At 48.9% G+C, this 22,292-nt stretch overlaps 1 protein-coding gene across 4 annotated transcripts; it reads left to right on the forward strand.

Moving 5' to 3' along the window:
- The first annotated feature begins 12 nt into the window (after positions 1-12).
- ATXN7L2 (ataxin 7 like 2) lies at positions 13-22,292 on the forward strand. 4 transcript variants are annotated; one of them, XM_081866399.1, is made up of 11 exons: positions 13-233; positions 3,989-4,057; positions 6,416-6,520; positions 8,627-8,831; positions 10,356-10,654; positions 11,715-11,797; positions 13,732-13,976; positions 14,493-14,685; positions 15,233-15,354; positions 18,159-19,038; positions 22,148-22,292. In XM_081866399.1, the coding sequence occupies exons 1-11, from the start codon at positions 92-94 to the stop codon at positions 22,160-22,162; spliced, it is 2,358 nt and encodes a 785-aa protein (XP_081722525.1). In that variant the 5' UTR covers positions 13-91; the 3' UTR covers positions 22,163-22,292. The 4 variants fall into 4 exon arrangements, with proteins under 4 accessions (XP_081722525.1, XP_081722522.1, XP_081722523.1 ...); XM_081866396.1 differs by having other exon boundaries at positions 41-233; positions 18,162-19,038; XM_081866397.1 differs by lacking the exon at positions 13-233 and adding an exon at positions 461-603.

A 22,292-nucleotide genomic window follows, 5' to 3' on the forward strand; every position in this document is an offset into this window, starting at 1 on the left:
CGAGGACTACGTTTCCCGTGGTGCGCGGAGCGCGGGGCGCCTGCGCACTCGGCCGCGGCCAGCGGGGAGGGCTGCGCGTTCCCGTGCGGTGATGGCGGTGCGTGGACGCGCGGCGGTGGTAGCAGCAGCAGCAATGGCTGCTGTGGATCGGCGGCTGCCGAATCTCGATGACTTCGCGGGGCAGAGCTGGAGCGCCTGGGTGGAGAGGGCCGGGCCGCCCGCTGCCGAGACAGGTGAGCGCGCCCGCCCTGCCCGCGGGCCCAGAGGCGGCGGCAGGCGGCGGGGAGCAGGGGACCCTCCGTCGCCGTTTCTGCTGCCGCCGCCGCCGCCGCCGTCGAGCTTCCTCCCTCCCTCGCCTCCCCTCCTCCTCCTCCCGCGCCCCCTCCCTCACCCCGCCCGCCCCAAACAAAGGAGCCGCCGGGTCCTAGCGCCGCCTCGCTTCCCGCCCGGTGGAGCCTGCCTTCCTTTTCCTGCCGCTTCGACCGGGTTTCCTAGGATCTCTCGGTCCCCCTAATGGGATCCCCTCTCCCCCAGCCTGATTTCGCCAGGGGCATGCTGTGATCAAGGCAGGATCTTTGTCCCACGCGTTTCCCAGCTCCTTATGTGCTTCTCGTTCCTACTTTGATCCCTTATTACACGAGCATGGCTTTTTGTGTGTGTTGTTTTTTAAAGCCATATTCGCAAGATTCCCCGGACTTTTGATGTCTTCTGTCATCAAGCCCACGATTGTCTCCGAAACATTCTATGTAAAGGCTGCGTGACTTGTCTGTTTATAATTTATTTATTACATAGTGATCTCACCAGGTTTCCTAACATTTGCGCCTTGACTCTCGTGCACCTCGAGCCCTCATGTCGACTGCTTCCATTTCACCTGGGCATTCTTTCTTCCTGATCTCCACATATTCACTTTTTCCGTTTTCCCCAAATAATATGCACTTTTGAGGTGCCACTGGAACACTTGTGGGCAGCAAGCTTTCTTGATCTTCTGTGATTCCCTGGATAGTATGATATCCCTGATGGGTCTTGATCATCTTCTAGGTGACCCCTGACCACTTTTCTTTTTCTCTCTCAACCCCCCCCCTTTAACCACATTTTCCCATCTGTCTTGATCTTTAAATCCTGTTACAGTTTTCCTCAACTGATTCCTTTCAAAGTGCTTTCAGCAACCCACTGTTTGCTCTTCTCCCCCAGCTGTGCTGCATTTCTGGATTTCCTCTTGTTGAAGTTGTTCCATTTCCATTAGGATCTGTGCCTAGGCCTTTGAAACTGGTCCCAGCCCATCCATCTGCTTTGCCTTCCTTATATCTTCTCTTCTGTCTTTTACATAAAGCTCTTTTTTTGTTTTGCACTGTTGACCTGGCCACTCAGTTTACCACTCGCTAGGATTTCCCCTTTTCTCTCGGAAAAACTGCACATCCTCCTCCCTGAAATCCTGATTCAGCATCCCTATGCTCCTCCCCCCCTTCTGTCTTGTCCCTTGCTCTGTTGCCCTCCTTTACTAAGGGGGTGGTGGTATATCTGTATGAAAATGGTGGATGGATGGATTGGCCCCTTGTGATTTTTGTCCTTGGAATCCTAGAAACCGCTTGGGAGCACCTCCCTAGAATGTTTGACTTTCTCAAGTGCAGCCTGATGGCAGACTCTAGAAGGGGCGGTGAGACTCAACGGAGCTGTCCCTGGTGATGCTTTTTATATTGTTGAGCTTCTCCCATCCCCCTCCATTATCTTCCCTTTGCACTTGATATAGTTAGTGCTTCGAATGTTTCCTCATCTACTTCCAGCTCCAACAGAGTTTACATAATGACTCCTGTGTTTTCAGGGATTTAAGAAGCAGGTTGTAAATTGTCCTTTGCAGACAGCTTCCTGTTGCTGTCTGAATGGATTGTTTTTATTTATTTATTGCTAATAGATATGGAATGGTAAGGATTTCCTAGATGGGGGGGGGGGGGAGAGCTTGCTTAGTTTCCACCTTTTGCCCCCCCCCCGTCTCTTGACAGGTTGTGGTATGGGATTAATTGTATGTGCATTTTAATTCAGTTAGGTTTTTTCCTGTTTTTTAAAAGAGAGAGGGAGATTAATGTTCTTGGTGTCAATGCAATTTTTTAAATAAAAAAAACGCCCAGCTATTTTGGATTTCTGTTTTGTATTTTGATGCTGAAAGAGTTGATGCATTGTAACAGGTACATCTTGTCTTTGTGAGGGCACCATGTGGTGTGAAATCTATTAAATGCAAGTGGAGTATCATGTCATGGTTAAAGCACAGGAGTCAGGACTTTGGGGACCAGCTCTGCTACTTGCTTTCACACTGTTAATTTGGAGACAAATCAGCCCCTTGTGCCAGATCCCTCCCCACAATTGGTAGCATTTGATGTGCATCGCAAGGAGTTTGCAGGCATTTCATGAATGTCTGTGAGCTTCAGGTCGATGAGCAGACAGAAGGAGTTACGGCAGCCTTTGCCAACCTGATGCCCTTCAGATTTTTGGCCTACAACTCCCATCAGCCCCAGACTACACAGGGAGTTGTAGTCCAAAAATCTGGAGGGTACCAGGTTGGTGAAAGCTGAATGGGGGGGGGACATTATTTCTGAATCCCATGCGTTAGATTTCTTATATGCATGTTGGGATTAGGTTACAAACCACATCATTCTAGGCATTTGCTTACACACACAAACACAGCATAATAAGAAAATGGTTCTGCTACAATGAAAAGCTTGACAACATTAACATGTTTCCAGGGAAATATCACTGATGTTGTGATCGAAACTATAATATAATTTGGCATTGGCAAGGATTTGGCTTCCGGAACTGAAAACCAGGGGTATCTCTTTAACTCAGACTTTGGTGATTCCGTTTCAAAGCCCATCTTGGGGCGTCTTTCTTTGAAGTTTTGTGTTCCCAACTAGCAGAGCAGAAAAGCTCATGTGAAAGGTATATGGAATAGAGAGAGCTGTCTCTCATCCCCTGTCATGCAAGTGTGCCCCTTTTCTGCGTGCATATACACCTGGGCATGTACAGAATTCTGGTGGGCCGTGGATATTTGAATGCCACCCTTTGAAATGGGAAAACAAGAGTTTGTAAAGCAGCTAGTCTCAAGTGGAGTTGAGAGAGCCACGTTTCTACCCTGCACATTGTATTTTGGAAAGGAGTCAGGGGATGGTGCTGTGTGCTTGTCATTGTCTTCCAAACACCTCTTGATTGATACGGATTGGCAGAGCAGTTCTGCTGAAGCAGCAGGCAGTGCAGTCTGAGACTCAGCAAGTCCACTACTGTATGTTTGCAGAAGCCCTGGAACATCTGCCATGTTAGCTGAACTGATTCTTAGGGATCCTTGTTCTCTTGGCAACTTTTAAGACCTGGAGTTTTAGGGCAAATGGAAATGATTGTTCTTAACCTGCTCCCCTATGAAACTCATTGAGTGACCTTGGGCACGTTGCATACTTGGCCTAACCTTTTTTCGCAGGGTTGTTGTGAGGATAAACTAGAATACCCCTGCACATACCTCCTCAAAGCCTGTATACATGTCTAGTAAAAAATTTCAAAGGGGTCAGGACCATGCATGCTGTGTTTATTATTATGGGGTTTCGAAGAGGGGAAATCCTGATCTACAGATTTCCTGGTCCTAGTGTCCTGTCTGCTCAAGCTTGCAGATGGATCTTCTCTGTTCTGGGTCACAATGTGACCTACATAACACTACATGACAAGTTTGAGGAAGCTGTGACTGGAATAGATGCTTTTCCTGAGCTCTTTTCAAGCCTATTAAGGCCTGCAGTCCTAAGCATGCTTACTTCCTAGTAAGTCTCATTGCATTCAGGTTGATTTGCTTCTATGTAAGCGTTACTTCGAATCATGTGGTAAGGGGGGGGGGAGAGAGAATGATTCATCTTAATGTGTCTAGATGTCATGGGTTCTCAATAGCTTTGTTGGATGATGGATCTGCAAAGGGTTATTAGTGTTGCTGATGGGATTTCTTTTTCTATGTATCTATTAGGGTCAGATGTGGAAGAAAACGGTAGGAATGGGAGCAAGAAGCTGGATGCAATGACCCTCATTAAAGAAGGTAAGAACAGACTTCTGTGAGTCTGACTTGAGTTGTAGAGACCTCTGCCCTGTGTCTGGTGAATGCTTTGCAGAAGAGAGAAGAGCAAGGGCAGCTGGGAGTTCTGTGTGTGTGTGTGTGTGTGTGTGTGTGTCTGTCTGTCTGTCTGTCTGTCTGTCTGTCTAGCGTAGCAGTCATTGCATTCTCACACAGCAAGTGACCCTTAGATGAAAGCATTCCAACAAAAGCAGAAGACAACTATCCCTTTTGATAGCTGCATTTGCACATGCCACCAAGGACTGGTATTCTGGACCCAAGAGCTAGTCTGGCTATACCTTACTAGAGCTCAAAACCTTGCCTGCGTCTTGGAATATGATGGATGAAGTCTCTCGTAGTTCATCAGGAAATTCATACTCTTCCAAGCTTAGACTTGAATACATTGCATCTTCCATGACCCATGAATGAGTCTGTGGACTTTGCCTTGAGTCCTGTCATGATCCTCTGCAGCCCTGCCCCTAACCCAACATTTAGTTATAGGGATTTAGCAAGCATTTCGGGATAACCGAAAGCTGCGGAACTTTCACATACATGTTTCTTTGCTTTGAGAACCCTTTGCCTCCATGGTTTCTAGCAACATGATGTTAAGAGACGTCCAGAACAAAAGGCCCTTGGCTTTCCACCCCTTCCTGCCCACAGCCTCCCTCCTGATCAGCCCATATGACTTAGACCACAGCGTGTCACAAAAAGCAGACAGAGTTGGTACAGAGCAATAGCTGCTGATGGACTTGTGCAAATGAGCCGAGCGGCAGAGAAGAGCCACACCATGTTTCTGTCTGCGCCGCACCGGCCAAATTCTTTCCTGAGCTGGAATATCAGCCGTGCTCTGGCCACCAGTAAAACACGCTCACCAGCTCATCGCAAAGAAAGGTGTGACTCCAATATAGTAGGACGGGTGAAGATGTGCTGACTCTCCCCATTCCACTCTCTCTCTCTCTCTTAATGATTGTTAGGGGGGAAAGACCCTGAGCCACCATCTGTCTACCCTCAACCAAGAGATCAGAAAGTCTCCTCTGTGTGTGTGTGTTTCTCAGACAAGTCTTGGGTGGTGGGGGCAGGGTGGAGACTCAAATGGAAGGTCCTGCTTGCAGCAGAAGGTAAGAAGGGTCGGCTTCCCCAAGGATATCAGGTCTTTTGTGGGACCCCTGCATGGTGGCCTGTATTTTTCCTAAATGAAATCGGTCACACTAACTCCCTCCCTAGGCTTTTTCGGCAGAGCCCTTGGAAATGTGAGCTGCCACCTGTCCTTTCCACTGAGCTCCCAAGCCAGAGTTTCCAGATGAGCTTCTGCTGGGCTTTCGTCCTGCTCTTTTCTGCGCTCACTCTCAGCCCATAGTTAGTTTGAGCCTTGCCCCTCCCCGTCTCTCCCGACAGCTCCCCTCCCCTGCCCTGCTGCCCTCAGTCTTTTTTCATTGCTTCCCAGCCTGTCTGTGTCTCTTTGTTTCCCCTTTTTTCTGCCACCCCAGCTGTGCTAGGAGGTGGGGCTGCCTCCTGACAAAGTTGGAGCGTGTGACGGCCCCATCACCCAAGGATAAGCGATTGTTCTGCTGCCTTTTTGTGTGTGTTTGCTAAAACGTGAGCCCACGTCTCAGGCCTGGGAGAAGTGGGCTGTGCCTAAACCAGCAGGCTGGATGGGGGAGGCTGCCTTGCCCAGTGGCTGTTCTCTGAACTAGACAGCCATTTGCGCAGATAAGTCTTGACATAAGTCACATGTAAAATAATTGTGTATATCTTTGCTTGTGCAGCTCGGTGCCATTGGAGCGTTGGGCTGCCAGTCAAGCGGTTCCCCCCAATTCACATCTAGGTGCTGCATTGGCTCAGTAATATACCACATGCTCTGCTCTTATAAGAGCCCAGTATGAAACTCCTTGTATCTGTGCTTGAAGAATCTTGGGGAGGCAGCCAAAGAGGGCTTTGTTTGATGGAACAATGGTCTAAGTCTGTATAAAAGCTCCTTCTGGCATTACAAATGGATGACCTGCTTTGCAGTCAGTGTCTCCTTGATCTTTCAATCCTGCATGACAAGCAGCCTGGTACTTATTCCCAGTTTGCAGCTGGGAAAACTGAGGATGGAAGTGTGAGGCATGCTTCGTGCCACTGCACCAGACAGTTGTGGCAGGGATGCAAACATGGGCCTCTCAGCTCTCTTCCTTTCTAAGCTACATGGCGGACTTTTCTTCTTGTTCCATCTTTTGTCAGAATTAACGGTGGGGTGTTGTTGCCGCTATTATTTGAAGTGTTTCTGAGCCTGAAGAACAGACAAAGTTTCACGGGGCTTCTTCCAGGGTTCTCTCTCATCACTCGCCTCTCTTGTCCTTTCAGACATGTCTATCTTTGGTCACTGCCCAGCTCACGATGAGTTCTACCTGGTGGTGTGTAACCACTGTGGCCAAGTGGTCAAACCTCAAGCCTTTCAGAAGCACTGCGGTAAGCGAAGCAGCCAAAAACTGCCAGTTGAATTTCTGTGGCCTCTGGATGGAGAGCTGTGAATTAGGGCTGCTTGCTGCCGCCTCAGGCACCGTCCCAGTGGGTGGTGCCTGGGCTTGAAAGGCCCTTTTCTGTTTTCCTCCTGAAAATGGGGGGCGGGGTGGGGGAAGAGGAAGGTCGTCTTCCCTTGAATTTCTTTTCAACCAGCGAGGAAGCCGCTGCGAGGGCAGCAAGCAGCCCGAGAGACGGAAAGGCAGAATTCTGGTCATGCTAGGGTCGCTTCCGATGTCACAACTTTGCCCTTGGTGTTTGGGGAAAGAATGTGGGGAGGCAGTTAGGAAAGGGTCGTACACACATCAGGTAACATCAGAATGGAGAGACACTTGAGCCGCGGGGAAGAGCCCTAACTCGTGGGTAGAGCATCTGCCTTGCCGGGTCAGTCCCTAGCATCTCCAGGTAGGGCTGTGAGAGTGTTGACCATTCACAGCTAGATGGGCCTTTGGTTTGACTCGGTCTGAGGCGATTTCCTATGTTCCTGTGATGTCCCATCTCGAAAGGAGACAGGCCATAACTGAGTGGATAAGCTTATGCTTTGGGGAGAAGGTCTCAAATTGAACCTTTGGTTGACTCAGCCTTCCCCAACTCGGCGCCCCCTGGATGTTTTAGCATAGCACTCCCATCAGCAGGGGAGTGGGCATAGATAGGACCTGTCCAGAGGGCACCGATTTGGGGAAGGCTGCCATGAAGGGTAACAGGTACAGGATCTGGCAATAAGATCTCTGCCTGAAAACCATTGCCCTGCAGATGGGTCATTTCTACTCTAAACGGACTGTTTGTTCCTTCTCTCCTCCGTCCCATCCTCCCAACAGACTTCTCTCCCTTCAGCCTTTACACTAGTGACTTAGGCCTAGCTGTTTTCTAGCTGCTTCTCCTCCCAAGTTCTTAAAGCACAACGAAGGAAATCTAACATTAGGCAACCTCCCCTCGCCACCATCTGTGAATGATTTGTCCGTATCCAGACTTTTTCCTTTGGCCTGGTGCCCTGGGGCGGGGGGGGGGGGAGCAGTAATCTCGCTGGGATTGTCCAAGGCCATCCGCCTGCCTTTGAAAGGGGTTGTTGAGCAAGAAGCGGGGAGAGCGGAGGGGCTGGAGCTGGAGGAGCTGGAGAGCAACTCACCCTACGGATCAGGGGGGCAGGCAATGTACAGTCTTGACCTCCTGCCAAGGAACCTGCCAAGAGGGTGAGGTAGGCTGGTATTTGTGTCCTAGGGCATGGCTCGAAGGTGCAGGATGCCGCAGCTCTGCTGAAGCCAAGCAGGTCTAGGCCTGGTGAACACCTGGATGAGGGAAACCTATCCACACCATCTTGGAATTCCATCATGGGAGAAGAAGCAGCATATAAATGAACTGTGTTTATTTTATTTGCCTCCACAACTTCCCTTGGGCTTTATGAATCAGGCCTCGAGGAACAGAATAGCAAGACATAGATGGTGGTGACAGCTAAGATTAGGCAGATTTCCAGCTGGTCCTGATTGCCCCCTTTTGGACCCTGTGCCTACTTCCTGGTGATTGACTATGATCAGGTTATGGGCCTCCCTAAGTGGGAAATGGCGATATGAGAGAGTAGCTGCTTGGCTGTCTGCTACCCACTCTTTGGAGCAGGTCTTGAAAGGATGTGTTTTTGGAGCCCGCCTCTCACAGTTCTGTGGTGCAGAAAGGATTAGTTCCAAAATGCATGACTTGGTAAATTGGAGCTAGGAAGCTCTAAATGTGAAATTCTGGATGTAGCCACTAACTTTGGTTCAGCAAGTTCCCAACAGAAAGGAGAGACGGAGGTGTGGATACAGTTTTCTAATAACAGTATGGGGTTTCTAGAGCATTGTCCATGACCTTAAGGGGATCACAAATTTGGCACTGAGCACTATTTGCATAGTAACCCTCCAAATTTCATATTAGAATAAAATCCATAAATTGGGTGCTTTTGCTTCCCATTTCTGTACTCCAGGCCAGTACTTGCCATTTGCAGTATGATGGCTGCCATCCGGATTCCCGCATTGGCTAGTTGATTGCAATATTTTCAGTGACAGCATCTTAATTCCCACCTAGAGAGACGACATGGACCTCCCAGCAAGCTCTATGGCCGGGTGCAGACCTCTTCAAATTTACAAAAGTGCCATGCGGTCAATGGGCGGTCTCTTGCCAGTGGAGGTCATGGATCCACCAAGTCCTGGCGGGAGAGGTCCCAGGGCTCCTTCAGTCAAGCCCAGCACATGCCTGAGAGGACAGACAAGATGTCAAAGGACAACCTCTGGTAAGGAGGGGCTTGGGTTTGTTGGCAGGGGACCTTTCTGAGCTTTAGGATACAGAGCACAGCCCAAACAATTCTTCTTGGGCTGTATGGAATCTCACTCCATTGCTTTTGGGGGAAGCATCCCAGTGCTGTGCTTACTGGGGTGGCTGGGGGAGAGGTATTGGAGAAATTGCACCCTTCAGAATGGCAGGTGCAACCTGCTGTAATTCTCCATTTTGTAAGATGGTACGGGGAAATCTACATGCAGCTCTAGGGATACTAAAGTTTTATTATCTAGGGATGCTAAAGTTTTACTTTTTGTTCTTTGTATAAAAAGATAAGGGCTAAATTAACCTCTAGACCTGTGAAGCCAGAAGTAGTTTTGTGTGTGTGTGTGTGTGTGTGTGTGTGTGTGTGTGTGTGTGCGCACAGACACATAGATGGGTCTGAATGAATCCTATTACTGAGGTTATATTTGGGGAGCGTTTTTATGGATTTTGATAAGTTGCATCTGGTTATTTTATTTATTTGTTTGTATTAAAATGCCTTCTCCGAGACATTTACAACTTCACTAAAAATTGCAACAATAAATAACAAATTTAACAAAAAAAGAATCTGAAAAGCAAGAGAAGGAATATACAGTGGTACCTCGGGTTAAGTACTTAATTTGTTCCGGAGGTCCGTTCTTAACCTGAAACTGTTCTTAACCTGAAGCACCACTTTAGCTAATGGGGCCTCCTGCTGCCACTGCGCTGCTGCTGCACGATTTTTGTTCTTATCCTGAAGCAAAGTTATTAACCTGAAGCACTATTTCTGGGTTAGCGGAGTCTGTAACCTGAAGCGTATGTAACCTGAAGCGTATGTAACCCGAGGTACCACTGTAATCTGTTTCCCCCAATTTTTGTCCCCTTGATGGTTTTAGTCACTTTTAGTGACTCTAGGTTTGTTGTGGAAAGCAAGGCAGAATTAAGCAAACTTAACTAGTTAATTATAGGGTCGGGTCTTGCTACTGAGGGAACTGCAGTCTATTTCTAGAGTCTCATGAGTGTCAGGTGGCCACCACAGTGGAGTAATCCTGGTTTAAAGGCTGCACTAAAGTTTAAAGGAGCCCCCTTCAATGTCCACTACTCCTTGCCAATGTTAGTGGAAGAATGATCTGAAGGCACTTCAGAGTTTGCTTTCTTCATCTTGGTCTATTGCTGATGGCCAGACACATTGTTGTTGCAGGACACTGGGAAGACCTGTGAGATTTGGCTGTTGGTGCCTTCCAAGATTCATGTGGTACCAATGTGGAAACTGCACCTGCTCTTTTCTTGTCTTTGCCTCTCCTTTTATTCACTCTGTCTGTTTGGCTGGCATCTTAAGGCTCCAGTATTCATGTTTGGAGCATCAGCCCAGCTTCTTCTAATGTTCCTCCAGACACTGTTAGTAGTGTAGCTAGAACCCAATACGAAGACGTAAGAGTGTCACCTTGGTCAACTGAAGTGGGAGATGACAAATTTTTCCGATGTTTCTGACTTGTGGCTCTGCTTTGCTCTCTTCCAGTTTGTTTGTGCCTGTTGTGAACCTAGAGAAGATCTCCAGCCTTCCAAAGTCAGACAGCGATGGGATCAAGGCCCCCCCAAAGCTTTCTGACTCTGCCACCCCTAGACAGTCTTCTGCCAGCTCAAAAGAGATGCTGGGCAAGCCCTCCTTAGTGGCGTCACCGAAAGAACCCCTAACGTCAGCCAAGGCCAGTGGCAACTCCATCATACCCGCTGACGGCTTGAGCAGGAAAATGGAGAATGCTCCTGCCTTGGGAGAGAAAGAGACTGGTGCTGTGAAATCTCTGAAGAAGATGCCGCGTGAGTATCGTAGTATCCTGTAGCTGGAGGCAACATACTGCCTAGCCAAGGCATAGGGGGGTTCCTTCCTGTACTCCATTTCACAGCAGAGCAGGCCTGGCTTCTGATATCGCCAAACAGTTTGGTAGCATTTCTGCACATGACATTATCTCCAAATTTCCCAAATTCTGGAAGAGTGGGCATCAAAGGGAATACTGCCTGGGCATGCCACACCCCAAAATCCAGGTTCTTCCAAGCTTCCGCTGGGAGAAAGGGTGGTTTACTCCCCAGAGAGGTATTTGAGGACTAGGATAGAACATTTATATTGGACTCTGAAGTGCACCAGACTCATATCTCTGGATTCTTTTATCTGGAGCATGCTTTTGATTGATCTCCCTTATTGGGTGGGCTACTTCGTTGGGTGCCTAGAGCGGGGGAAAGGGTTAGCAGAAAGCCAAGCTGCCAGCTTGATAGTCTCTGGCCAGGTGTATGTACCCAGTAGCACCCTTTTTTTAAAGGGGAAGTGACCCATTTCAAATTGAAGCTGGGTATGCATAGCCAGTATGTCAGATCCCTCTCTTGACCAGGTTTGTGTACTTGGCCTCCAGGTGACTGGGAAGAAGGGGAACACTGGGCATAGTCTGTGACTTGGGGCTCAGTTGACCAAGGGAGACAGGAAGAGGAGTTTCCTGCCATCTTTTTTTTTCTCACGTCCCCAAAGTATTTGTCTTCTCAGGACAATAAATGCTGAATAAGAAGAGAGCCACCCACATAGAAGTAGTAATTGCTAAAGACACAACTCCTCACAGGATGCCCATAAAATAAAATTAAAAAGCAGCAGGAAAAGAAATACTGTTGGACAAATAACCTGTTGTGCTATTCTGACAGCAGGTGTCAAGAGTTCCTTGAAATATGGTGTTTTTGAATAAGGGCTTCCTTGAAGGATGAGAGGGAAGCTGAGGCACTGGAAGGGGGAAGGCATAAAACCAGGCCTCAGGAAACATAGGAGGGGAGGGGCAGGATGAGTGCCTTGCCTTCTGTTTCCCCGTCTGCATCTTAATTCTGTGTTTTGCTCCCACAGGGAAAGAATGTGACCTAAACAGGCAGTGTGGGGTGGTGAACCCCGAAACCAAGAAGGTTTGCACTCGGTTACTGACCTGCAAGGTATGATGCTTCATGTGATGAAACTGGCGTGAAATGGGGGCAAAAGAGTAGTTCAGCATAAGAAAGAGTTTTGACCAGCCTTTGCTCCCCCTGCCCCATGGGCCTGTTCCTTTGCCTCCCTGGTCAACACACCTTGCTGGAGTGCCCGTGGTCAGGGGTGGAGGAAGGGGGGTGCGGTGTGGGCGGTTCACCCCGGGTGTCACCACTCAGAGGGGTGACAAAATGCTGGGCGGCACTCGCCGCGGGGCCTGCAGGCTCCGCGCTGCCCCAAACAGTCCACCTTCCACCTCTCCCTCAGCTGTAGGGCGGCTGAGTGGGAGGAGACAGGCAGACTCCTCGGAGGCCCCATGGAGCTTCCTGCCTCCTTGCCTCACCCCGTGGGTGACTGGCCCCACCCTTTGGCGCAGGGCACGTGCACCGCCCCAGGCGCCCGATCGGCTTGCTCCGCCACTGCCTGTGGTTTTCCAAAGTAGAGAGGCCTTTCTGCATAGCCCGTCCCCTGCTGCAAGCATAGCTTCAGTTCTGGGTGTTGATGTTCATCATGTTGTTGGGCTGTGGCTCCCACCATACTGGACCATTGGCCATGCTGGCTGGAGCTGATGGGAGTTGCAGTTCAAGAACATCTGGAGGGCACAAAGTTGGCTGCCCTTGGTCTGCCAGCTTTATTCAGGTTCCTGAGCCCTATGGGCTGCCTACCCTCCTCTTAAGACTGTTGTGAGTTACTGGAAGCAAGTTGCCAATGAAGGATTTCTGCATTTGCAAGAAAGCTAGAGTGTGCTGCGATACGGCTTACCTGTTGCTGCGCCATCAACATCAGTCTGCCAGCACAGATGCCTGCTTTGTGGCTTTGTCTCTGGCTGCTGTCAGGCATAGGAGCAAGACTAGGTTCTAAAAGAAAAGAAAGACTGAGGATGGTCTTGCTCAGCTCCTGCACATTGCAATAAAGCGTGCTCAGGAGAATTTCCCCCGGGGGAATTGTGCCTCTCATCTCTCTCTGGAAGGCAGCCAGGTATCATATATAGGTGGAAAACTTTGTAACTTCAAGTTAACTTGTTTGAGGTAGCCTTAAGGCTCCATATAGACAGCTTTGTATTCTCACAGCCAGCTACCCCATGTGAAGAATCGGAACTGGGGTTTCTCTGTTCCAAACACTCAGGACACTTGATTCAGGCAGAGGGGATATTGGGTGGGCAGTTTGAGATACGTGCTATAATGAAGCGTTACTAGTAAAATCCAGGCATAGCAGAAGTTGTAGCCAGGACAGCAAAACATAAGCAAGCTAAACACAGTGTGTCAAGTCATCCCCATGACAACACTGGGTAATTTCACAGTGTGCTTTTTGCTGCAGCCACTGTAAATAATGTTAACCTTTTTGATGATCAGCTGCCTTCTACCCATAAGTCAGATTTATTCCAGGTGGGCCTGTTTAAAATCCAATTTAATAACTGTATGAGCTCTTGTTTTCTGCCCAGTGGTTCATCCAGCACTTGTCTAAGAGCCTGCCGCTTGGATTTATTGAAATGTTCAGTGGTTGAGAGCACCAGTTTCCCCATTGTAGCACCTTAGTGATCATGTGGGAAATTTCTTATTCAAAAGCCACCTGCCATGTGACAGTCTCTCCCATCCCCCATCAGAGCTTGCCTTCTCATAAAATAGGCTTGGAAATGGACTTCTTCTCTGAGCTTGTTGCTTTTCTCATGCTCTGGTCCAGTGCTATTATTCTAGAAAAAGAGGTGCCAGAACTCGCCATGAACACCAGCCTTGTTCTCTTATCATGGCAAAGGTGAGATGTGCTGGAACTGAGTTCCAGCAAGTTCCGGCTGAAAAAGCCCTGTTCTTGTCACACCTCCATAAGCGAGTGTCGTGAAGTCCTGCAGCAGTGGATGTGCTTGTCGCTTGTCAGCTGATGCCTCTAACCATTCTCTGTGCCTCAGATCCATTCTGTCCACCAGCGCCGTGAGGTGCAGGGCCGCGCCAAGGACTTTGACGTCTTAGTGGCCGAGCTGAAGGCCAACGCCAGGAAAGGCGAGTCCCCCAAAGACAAGAGCCCAGTGAGGAAGGAAGCGCCTTCTGAACGACTCTCGCAGGACTCCTCGTTACTCTCACAGCCATCGCTGGTCCTGCCCAACACCTCTCTTTGCCGAATAAAGCAACCCTACTCCCACTGTGCACTTTCCAGGTAAAACAAGGGCAGATAGTGTCCCAGGTAAAGCACGGGAAGGAAGTTGACTGGGTAGTTTTCTAATTAAAGTTGCCTGGGATATTTTTTGGCTCAATCACAGATGTGGACAGGACCTCAGAAAAGGTGGCACTGTACCACCTTCTGTACCACTGCAAAAGCAGACTCTATCCACAGATATTCAGTATCTACTATATGTTTTGGAAGTGGTTTGTTAGCCATACATTTGGACACTTCTTAAGATATAACCAGTTTTCGTACAATAGTTCCTGCGATCAAGGAGATGGTTTTTGTTTGTTTGGATATAGTTGGGTGCCATTTTCAATCAAAATGGCAGACTGAATCTTTCAGAATTGCACTAATTTTGAAGTTTCTTAGAATTCCTTAGCAGCATGGGACATATGGCTGCTAGTCATATACCGTACATGTCCTAGTAAGGAAGCCAGTAATATCTCTGCCACAGATTCAGGAAACTCTCCCCTTGAAGAGGGCTTTGACCTCCTGTGTTGCTTTTAGGTCTAGGGTTTCCTCAGAGAGTGAGACCGATGACCTGCCTACCACCTCTAGCGAAGTCGACCACGGGCTCTACCCTTTCCCAGCACCCAAGAGCACCGGCCGGGTTTCGAGCGAGGAGAGTGAGGATGACGCAGTGGATGATTCCCGCAAGGTGGACTGCCATTATGCAACGCGGTCGCCACGCCCCCAGGCGGTAAGTACCAGGCTAAAACTGGTGTGGCTCTGTGAAATGGGTCCTTTACACCTTTGGAGAAAAATGCTTGCCCCATATCTTGCAAGAAGAATGCCAAGGGTAGGGGAATGTCGGATGCTTGGATAAATGAAGCTGCTTTTATACTGCGTGAGACCACTGGTCCATCTGACCCAATGACATTTAGTAGCAGTTCTCAAAGGCTCCAAGAAGATGTATTCCTGAGTTCTGAGAGCTCTTTAACTGGATACACCAAGGTCTAAACTCTGTGATCTTACACATGCAAAACAAATCCTCTGCTACTTACCTATGGGTTCAGTCCAGGATTAGGTTAGTTGCCCTTGTTCTGTTGATATCAATGAGACCAGGTGTGAAGGGGTGTCAGTGGCGATGTTTTGCCTTCCTTTGCTCAGGAGATGAGGTGGGCAGAAGAAAAAACTCTCTTGGTGTTAGCAACCCATCCCCATTTGCAAGAGGTTTCAGAACGTGCCGTTTGCATGATTTAATATTCTTAATGCCTTTTATCCCTGCTTCCATCTCCCCACAACAGTTCTGCACTTTCGGAAGCAGGTTGGTGAGCCCTGGATGTTACGTCTTCAGTCGACGCCTGGATCGGTTCTGCTCTGCACTCAGTTCCATGCTGGAGAGACATCTCAGCTCACACATGTGGAAGTAAGTAATCCTAGGGGGAAGTAGAGAAAATCCTGTGATGAATTGTGGCTGAAGATGGGCATGTGTGTTGCCCTTGTTTGTGCTTAACACTAAGCTATGGCTGATTAAAATTGGGTTTATTAAACCATGGTTTGTTTGATCATCCGAGCTCTGCCCAGCAGCTTGTTTACTGCCAACACGTCTGAAACCATGGTTTGTTATTGGCTTATGAACCTTTGTTTGTTTTAGCTATGGCTTGGTGTTACTGTGAACCCTTCTGAACCATGGTTTGTTTCACCACCCCACCTCGGGACGCTAGAAAGTCCTCTGAGGCACAAGCAACTGGAAAACAAACCAAATTTCAGAGAAACAAGTTTGCTTCATGTTACATTCTTTCAGGTTATGTCCCGCGGCAACCTGGAAGTACCGGAAAGGGTTACTTCTGGGCTTCGCCACTTGCGCATGTGCACAAGCGCTAAATTGTGCTTTGTGCATGTGCACAAGCGCCAAAGCACACCTGCGCAGATACGGCGCTTCAAGTTGCGCTCTTTTCATGTTGTGAACGGGCCTCCGGAACGGATCCCGTTCTCAACCAGAGGTACCACTGTATGATTGTTTGTGGTATCAACTCCCGATTGTCTCCTGCTATCTTCCCGACACTGACATTGCTGCTGTTTACCAGGCCATAGCAGGGTAGCAGTGAGGTCTAAATATATTTATAATGGAGGCTACAAAACATAGTGTTTCAATGAGATGTGGTATTTTGTTGGAGTGTGGTCCCCCCCCCCAACCTTTGCATGTCTGTCTGTGTTTATCCCTTTTTCTGTTCTGATAGGCACTCCAGATGCTGTTGGATTCAAATTCCCATTACCTCCTGACCATAGGCCACACTGTCTGGATCTGATAGGAGTTTCTGAGTCCAACACCACCTAGAAGTTCCCATCCTGGTGTTCAGAAATCTAACCCCCTGTTACGGAATCAACTGACCTAGTTGATTCAGAAATTGAGATCTCCTTCCTTTCATAACCTGCCTTTGCATCAGATTATCAGGCTGGTTCATACTAAAACAACGAAGTAGCCAGTGCATAAAGAGCTAAGAACAGCAACTTTATAAATCAACATTAAAAAATGGATTGTATTCCAAGGGTTAAAAGGGGGATTGCTGGCACTTCTGATCCGTGCCGCCTGCCAAGCCCCGTGCGCTGTTGTTCGCAAACCCTGACAATCATCAGGGCTTGCAAAAAGCCACACACAGGGCTTTGAAGCCACAACAACCAGCCAACTGTCGGGGCTTCAAAGCATCTCGCGCAGTGTGCTTATGCCTGTCTCGTTTTAATTTCAAACCACGCAGGTGAAAATGGGTCACCTGCCATTACCGAGGTGTCAGGTGACTGACAGATGGGTGGCCCCATGGGTGTAGGGGTGAGGGAGATAAGGGTCCAGCCCATTCCTGCATCCTGCTCACATGGGCATTATTTAGAGATGCAGCAACATAGGGACCTGTCTTATACAGAGGCAGAATCCTGGGCTGATCTCGCCTGGTATAGCACTCTGCACTGATTGGCTGCCTTAGTCCTTTGGGGTTTCAGGCAGTGCTGTTTCCTAGATGGCAAGGATTGGACCTGAGACTGTGCAGACCATGGTGTCTGCCACTGAGCTTCAATGGCCCCTTCTCTCGGGCTTTAGAGCTACAGCAAAAGAGCACTTGGTCTCTTCAGAGGCTTTTTTGAACCATTCACTATCACCCACGCTCAGGGTTTGTTTGTCCTGGTAGTGGAGGACGACTTGCCTGAGGTTTGTCACCCGTGGCAAATGTTCATCCGTCTCCCAGCTGCATTCCACATGGGACTTGCTGGAGCAGTGGAAGTGACAGATTGGGTGTTTGCATTTCCTGCATTTTTCCCATTCCTTATCTCTTCGGCAGAAGTGGTGCCTAGAGAAGGGACATCTGGACCCTTGGCAATAGCTTAACGACTGCATTCGTATCTCCCTCCTTTTTCTCTAAGGAGTTCAAATGAGAAACAACAGGATGCTTCTTGTGTGGTTGGTGGCGGGGAGATGGGAATGCAGAAAGCCCCCCACCCCCACTCCCCGCAGCCAGATCCTATGTTGCTTTACTAAGAAGGAAGCCCCACTGTGCCCACTGTGACTTTCTCCAAAATAAGCGAGCCTATGCTTGCAGCTGAAATCCACGTTTGACATCCCTCCCCCTGCAAATGGACGTAAAATGTGGATGTGCTTTTAAGCACCTATTAAGCACCCGTGTAAAAAAGAGCAGCGCAGGCAATTATGTTCCCAGTCCACAGCTTTGCCATCAATCACTCTGCACACGGTTGCCGAGAGAAGCATTGCGTTCCTCCGGCTGACCTCGTAGTCGTGGTGTTTTGTCGGGGCTTTTGGTCCCCCTCGTCTCCAGCAGGTGGCGCTGGGCTGTAGGGTTTGACGCCGCTGCATCCTTTATGGATGGCTGCACTCATCTGAACAAAGGGAAAACAAACACCCAGGTTCTGGCGAAGGGGAAAGAGGAGGGCGGGTGGTGGCTGTCTGCGTGCTCGTGGATGCGTGTGTTTGAAGGTGTTGACGTAAGGGGTTTAGAACAGGATAGCCACCCAAGCCAAAGAGGGAGGCTTTGGATTTGAGAGCAGCAGGGTGCGACGTCATATCTGGAACCTGAAAAAACAAGGGAGCCCATGAGGATTCTGGTTTTACGATCCAGCATGGAGGGCAAAAGGAACAAGAGCTGAGGGTTGGAGGGGTTTTTCCAAAGTCAGGTCTTCTTAACTCTCTCTCTCTCCCCCCCCCCGCCTTTTCATTGGCCCAACCAGAAGGATCCCTCCCGCTGCTGACCATCCAATCCTGTCCACACCACCCCCTGTTCTTCTGGGCTTCTCCACATCCAGCACTTCTCAGAACTGCAGCTCCTCCCTGGTGTGCAGCCTTCCCCACAGCCTCCCGGGCAGGACCTCGGTGTCTTGCGCGGCTTCAGCCACCGTGGCCTCCAGGGACAGCCGCAGCCACCACAGCATGAACTATGCAGTGGGGTCACCCCACGCTGCAGCCGCCTGCAGCCAGTCGGACTGCATGGGCGGGAGCCAGTCCATCACCTCCCCACTCCCGGCCAACACCCCTTCGCCGTCCTTCAGCAAGTTGCCTTTGACCAAGGCCAGCAAGTCCTCCAAAGCCAAGGAGGCGGCGGCTGGCGGCGTGGAGCCAGAGGCCTTGGCCCGGAAACGCAAGCAGTCTCCCGGGGCCCCCGCTAGCCCTCCGTACAAACAGACCTGTTTCCTCGATCTGGGCAAGAGCAAGGCAGCTGGCTGCCAGGTCTCCCACCCACCCGCCAAGGCCAAGCCATCCATGATCTCCTCCTCCTCAACTCTTTCCCTGAATGGAGCCGTCTCGGCCGGAGCCAGGATTAAGAGGGTCAGCCATCTGGACTGCAGGGCTCCCGGCCACGTCCCAGTCAAAGCGTCGCAGCTGGAGAACCGGGCCTCCTCACTGAATGGGCCAAAGGCACTGCAAGCCAACTGCATCTCGGATGAGGAGGCCAAGCGACGCAAGAATACAGCCACCTACTGTAGGCCGATGAAGGCCAGGCACTCCCCCTCCCCCTTGCCTTCCTCTTCCTCCTCTGACTTGGGTGGCTCTGTCCGAAGGAAGAAGCCAGTTGTCTCCTTGGGATTTGAGGAGAAGCAGAACACAATGAAGGTACGTTCTTTGCACATTCTCCTTCTTCTTCTTCCTTTATCTCTCAGCTTTTCCACCAAGGAGCTCAACATAGTTCTCCCCCTCCTCATTTCATGCCCACAACAACCCTCTGAGGTAGGTTAGGCTGAGAGACAGTGACTGACCCATGGTCAGTGAGTTTCATAACTTTGTGGGGGATTTTAACCCTGGTCTCTGAGGCCCCAGTCCAACACTCTAACCACCACCCCACACTGGATCGTCTGTCTCCAAAGGATTGCGTCGGCTTCTTTTTCTCCCTCGCCAGAGTTTTGACACAAAGTCTGCACACTTGTGTTTACTGCTGCAAGGTTGACTGCTTCATAACTCCATGACATGGCATATAATGGTCCCCAGAAGCTAATAAATTTATAGCAACACACGCACCAACTCTGTTGTAGCCCGTATGATAAGTTTTGGGTAGTGTTCAAGAGAGTGCGTTTAAAATGGTGTTGGGTAAGGAACGTTCAGCAGTGACATTTTGTTGCGTCATGCTCCCTTTTGTAGCTTGTTGGCTAACATCCTCCTCATGGGGTCTGTGGCAGATAGTTCGAAGGAAATGTTGGCCCAATGTGCAGCCGCTGTGTGGAAAAGTCAAGGTCCTTCTTAGAGCTCCTTAGGAAAGAGGTCATAGATACAACTGCCAGTATTGTAACGCCTTTATAAAGATCTATGGTGTAACCACATTTGGGGTGAATGTTGGAAGAGTCAGCATAGACAAAAGGAAGTACTTTGCACAGTTCATCATAAACAGGATAATTAGCTGCCTCAATATTTGATGTCAGCCAACTTTGATGGCTTGAAGCGGGTTTTGTTCAAATGCATGGAGATAAGGTTTCCAGTGGCTTCTACTCAGTATGACTTTGTAGTTCCTCCTTCCTCAGAAGCCCATTTGCTGGGGAACAGGATTGCAAAGTGGCTATACTGTTCTCCTCTTCTTCTTATGGACTTCCCATAGGGATCTACGTGGCCATTGCAGGAAACAGGGCAGCTAGGTTAGATAGCTGTCTGATCTAGCAAAGCTGCTCTTGTGTTCTTACAATTTCTACAGCTGTATCCTGGTGTGTGAGAGAGAGCAGTGCCTCAGTCAATTAAACCTTCAATTGATTGATCCGTGAGGGCCAATTTCCATCTGTGGATCTGTGGGTCTGAGATCTTAAGTACCCAGGGATGTTGTATATGCACATGTTTGTGGTTGCTTTGATTCAGGTATGCTGGTGGAACAGGGGGTGAAAAATAAACCATTAAAGGCAGGCTTTCCTATCAGTGAGCTTAAGCTTTGGTTTATTAGATTATATGGCACTTAATAAATTTCTATACCACTGAGTAACAAACCTGTCTCAGCAGTTATATCATACTTCTTTCATTTATTAATACATGCATCTAATATTGCTTCATGGAAACATAATTAAATTTAAATAAATTTGCAATCAGTTAAAAGGCAAATGATTGATTTAGCATTATTTCATTGGTGGACCAGTTCTGATTTTTATCAAAGCCTTAGGAGTGAGGCCACTGGTATCCTATGTAAAAATAAATAAACGCACAGTAAGTGAGTTGATGCTTTTATTCAGCTAATTTGAAATACTAGAAGTATTCAAGCTGCATAGAAGACCTTTTAAATGCTTGGGCAGAGGGTGGAAAAGAGAAATAATATATTAGCTAAGAGTGACACCTTTCCTCCACTTCTTTAGTCTTAAGCAGCTTCCTAGCACGTAGATGCACTGATTTAGCTTTGCCTGCTGAATAAATTCTTGCTAAGCTGCACTTAAAGGACACAGATCTCCTGGGCGGGGGTGGGGAGCGGAGGGAAAGATGGCAAACCCCAGCTAGGAGCACTTTTAAGATAAAGGGTACGAATGTTTAGGAAGGAGATATGATGATTATATTGATGCTATTTGGGTTTTGCTCAGAGGGACAGTTTCCACGAATTCCCAAAAATGAAACTGTAGTGATGGAGGGAGTACAAAGCAAAGCACGAGAACACAGGAGCCCTGCTGGATCAGACTAAAGGCCAATCTGGTCCAGCGCTCTGTTCTCATAGTAACCAAGCAGATGCCTCTGAGAAGCCCACAAGCAGGATGTGAGCGCACCAGCCTTCTCCTGCGCTTGTTTACCAAGGAGCGGAATTCAGAGGCGTAAGACCTTCAATCCCAGAGGTAGCCCGGAGCTCCGATTCCTAGCAGGCATGACCAAGGTTGTTATCCCTGGTATCTAGCAGCTAGCAAGAAATTACCCCTGAAGGCAAAGTTTCCAGTGGACTGAGAACTGTTGATAAGACTATGGATGAAGAATGTGTGGCCTCCCAGATGTTGTTAGACAACAACTCCCCATTGGCCCCAGTGGTTGGGGATGATGGGATCTGGAGGGCCACGCAGTCCCTATCCCTGCTGTTGAAGGCTCACCCTCCATGAATTTGTCAAATTTGCCTAGCAGGAGGCTGTAGCAGCCTCTGGCCTTTCTAGTTCCCCCAGGCATTGCTCACTTGGCTTTATGCAGCCACGTGGGAAGGAGCTGCTGAGAGATCACTCGCATGCCATTGTGATGCATCTTAAAATGGGACTCCTGCTTTGATCCATTCTTGCAGAACCCTGGATATCACACGGGATGATAGCTTCCATTTGCACTACCCGTGGAATTGTAATTTCCAAGTTCTTTTATTAGAACCTCGGCACATCTAACCCTGCATCCGCTGCATCAGGCCAAAGGCTCATCTAGTCCAGCATCCTGTTCTCACAGTGGCCAACCAAATGCCTGCAGGAAGCCCACAAACAGGTCTTGAGCGCAGCAGTATTCTCCCACTTGTGATTCCCAGAAACTGGTGCTTGGTGGCGCCCTTTCTTTGACAGTGGAGGGGGGCAACGTAGCTCCCATGGTGCCGTGCAATCCCATACAAAGCTCTTTCCCCCAATTAATAAAAGGTTGCCATGTCACATACCCCTCTAATGAAGTTAGAAGCATGGCTGCTGCTCTTTGTAATTTCAGATAGGTGCTGGTTACAGCCCTGGCTGTAATAGACACTTTGCTGTGAATGGTGCTACATAAACTGTCACCCTCTGCACTGACACCCTCTCTTCTCTCTTCTCTTTTGCAGTCAAAAGCGCATTAACAGCAAGTGCCTGCATTCTGCAGAAGGAGCCAACAGCCTGAGAACTCTGCCCTGGGTCCGACTCAAAGCCTCTTTGCTTTTTTTATAACTTTATAGTATTTTTTTAAAGGAAAAAAACCCCTCTAAAATA

This window comes from Podarcis erhardii, assembly GCF_964252035.2.
Source record: "Podarcis erhardii genome assembly, chromosome: 6".
In the NCBI taxonomy this organism is placed as follows: domain Eukaryota; kingdom Metazoa; phylum Chordata; class Lepidosauria; order Squamata; family Lacertidae; genus Podarcis; species Podarcis erhardii.

Excerpts from the sequence above, each read along its gene's own strand:
- ATXN7L2 (XM_081866399.1), top strand. The coding sequence starts at position 92 with ATGGCGGTGCGTGGACGCGCGGCGGTGGTAGCAGCAGCAGCAATGGCT. Across the intron at positions 10,655-11,714 it reads ATCTCTGAAGAAGATGCCGC|GGAAAGAATGTGACCTAAAC; the intron begins GTGAGTATCGTA and ends TTGCTCCCACAG. Across the intron at positions 11,798-13,731 it reads CTCGGTTACTGACCTGCAAG|ATCCATTCTGTCCACCAGCG; the intron begins GTATGATGCTTC and ends TCTGTGCCTCAG.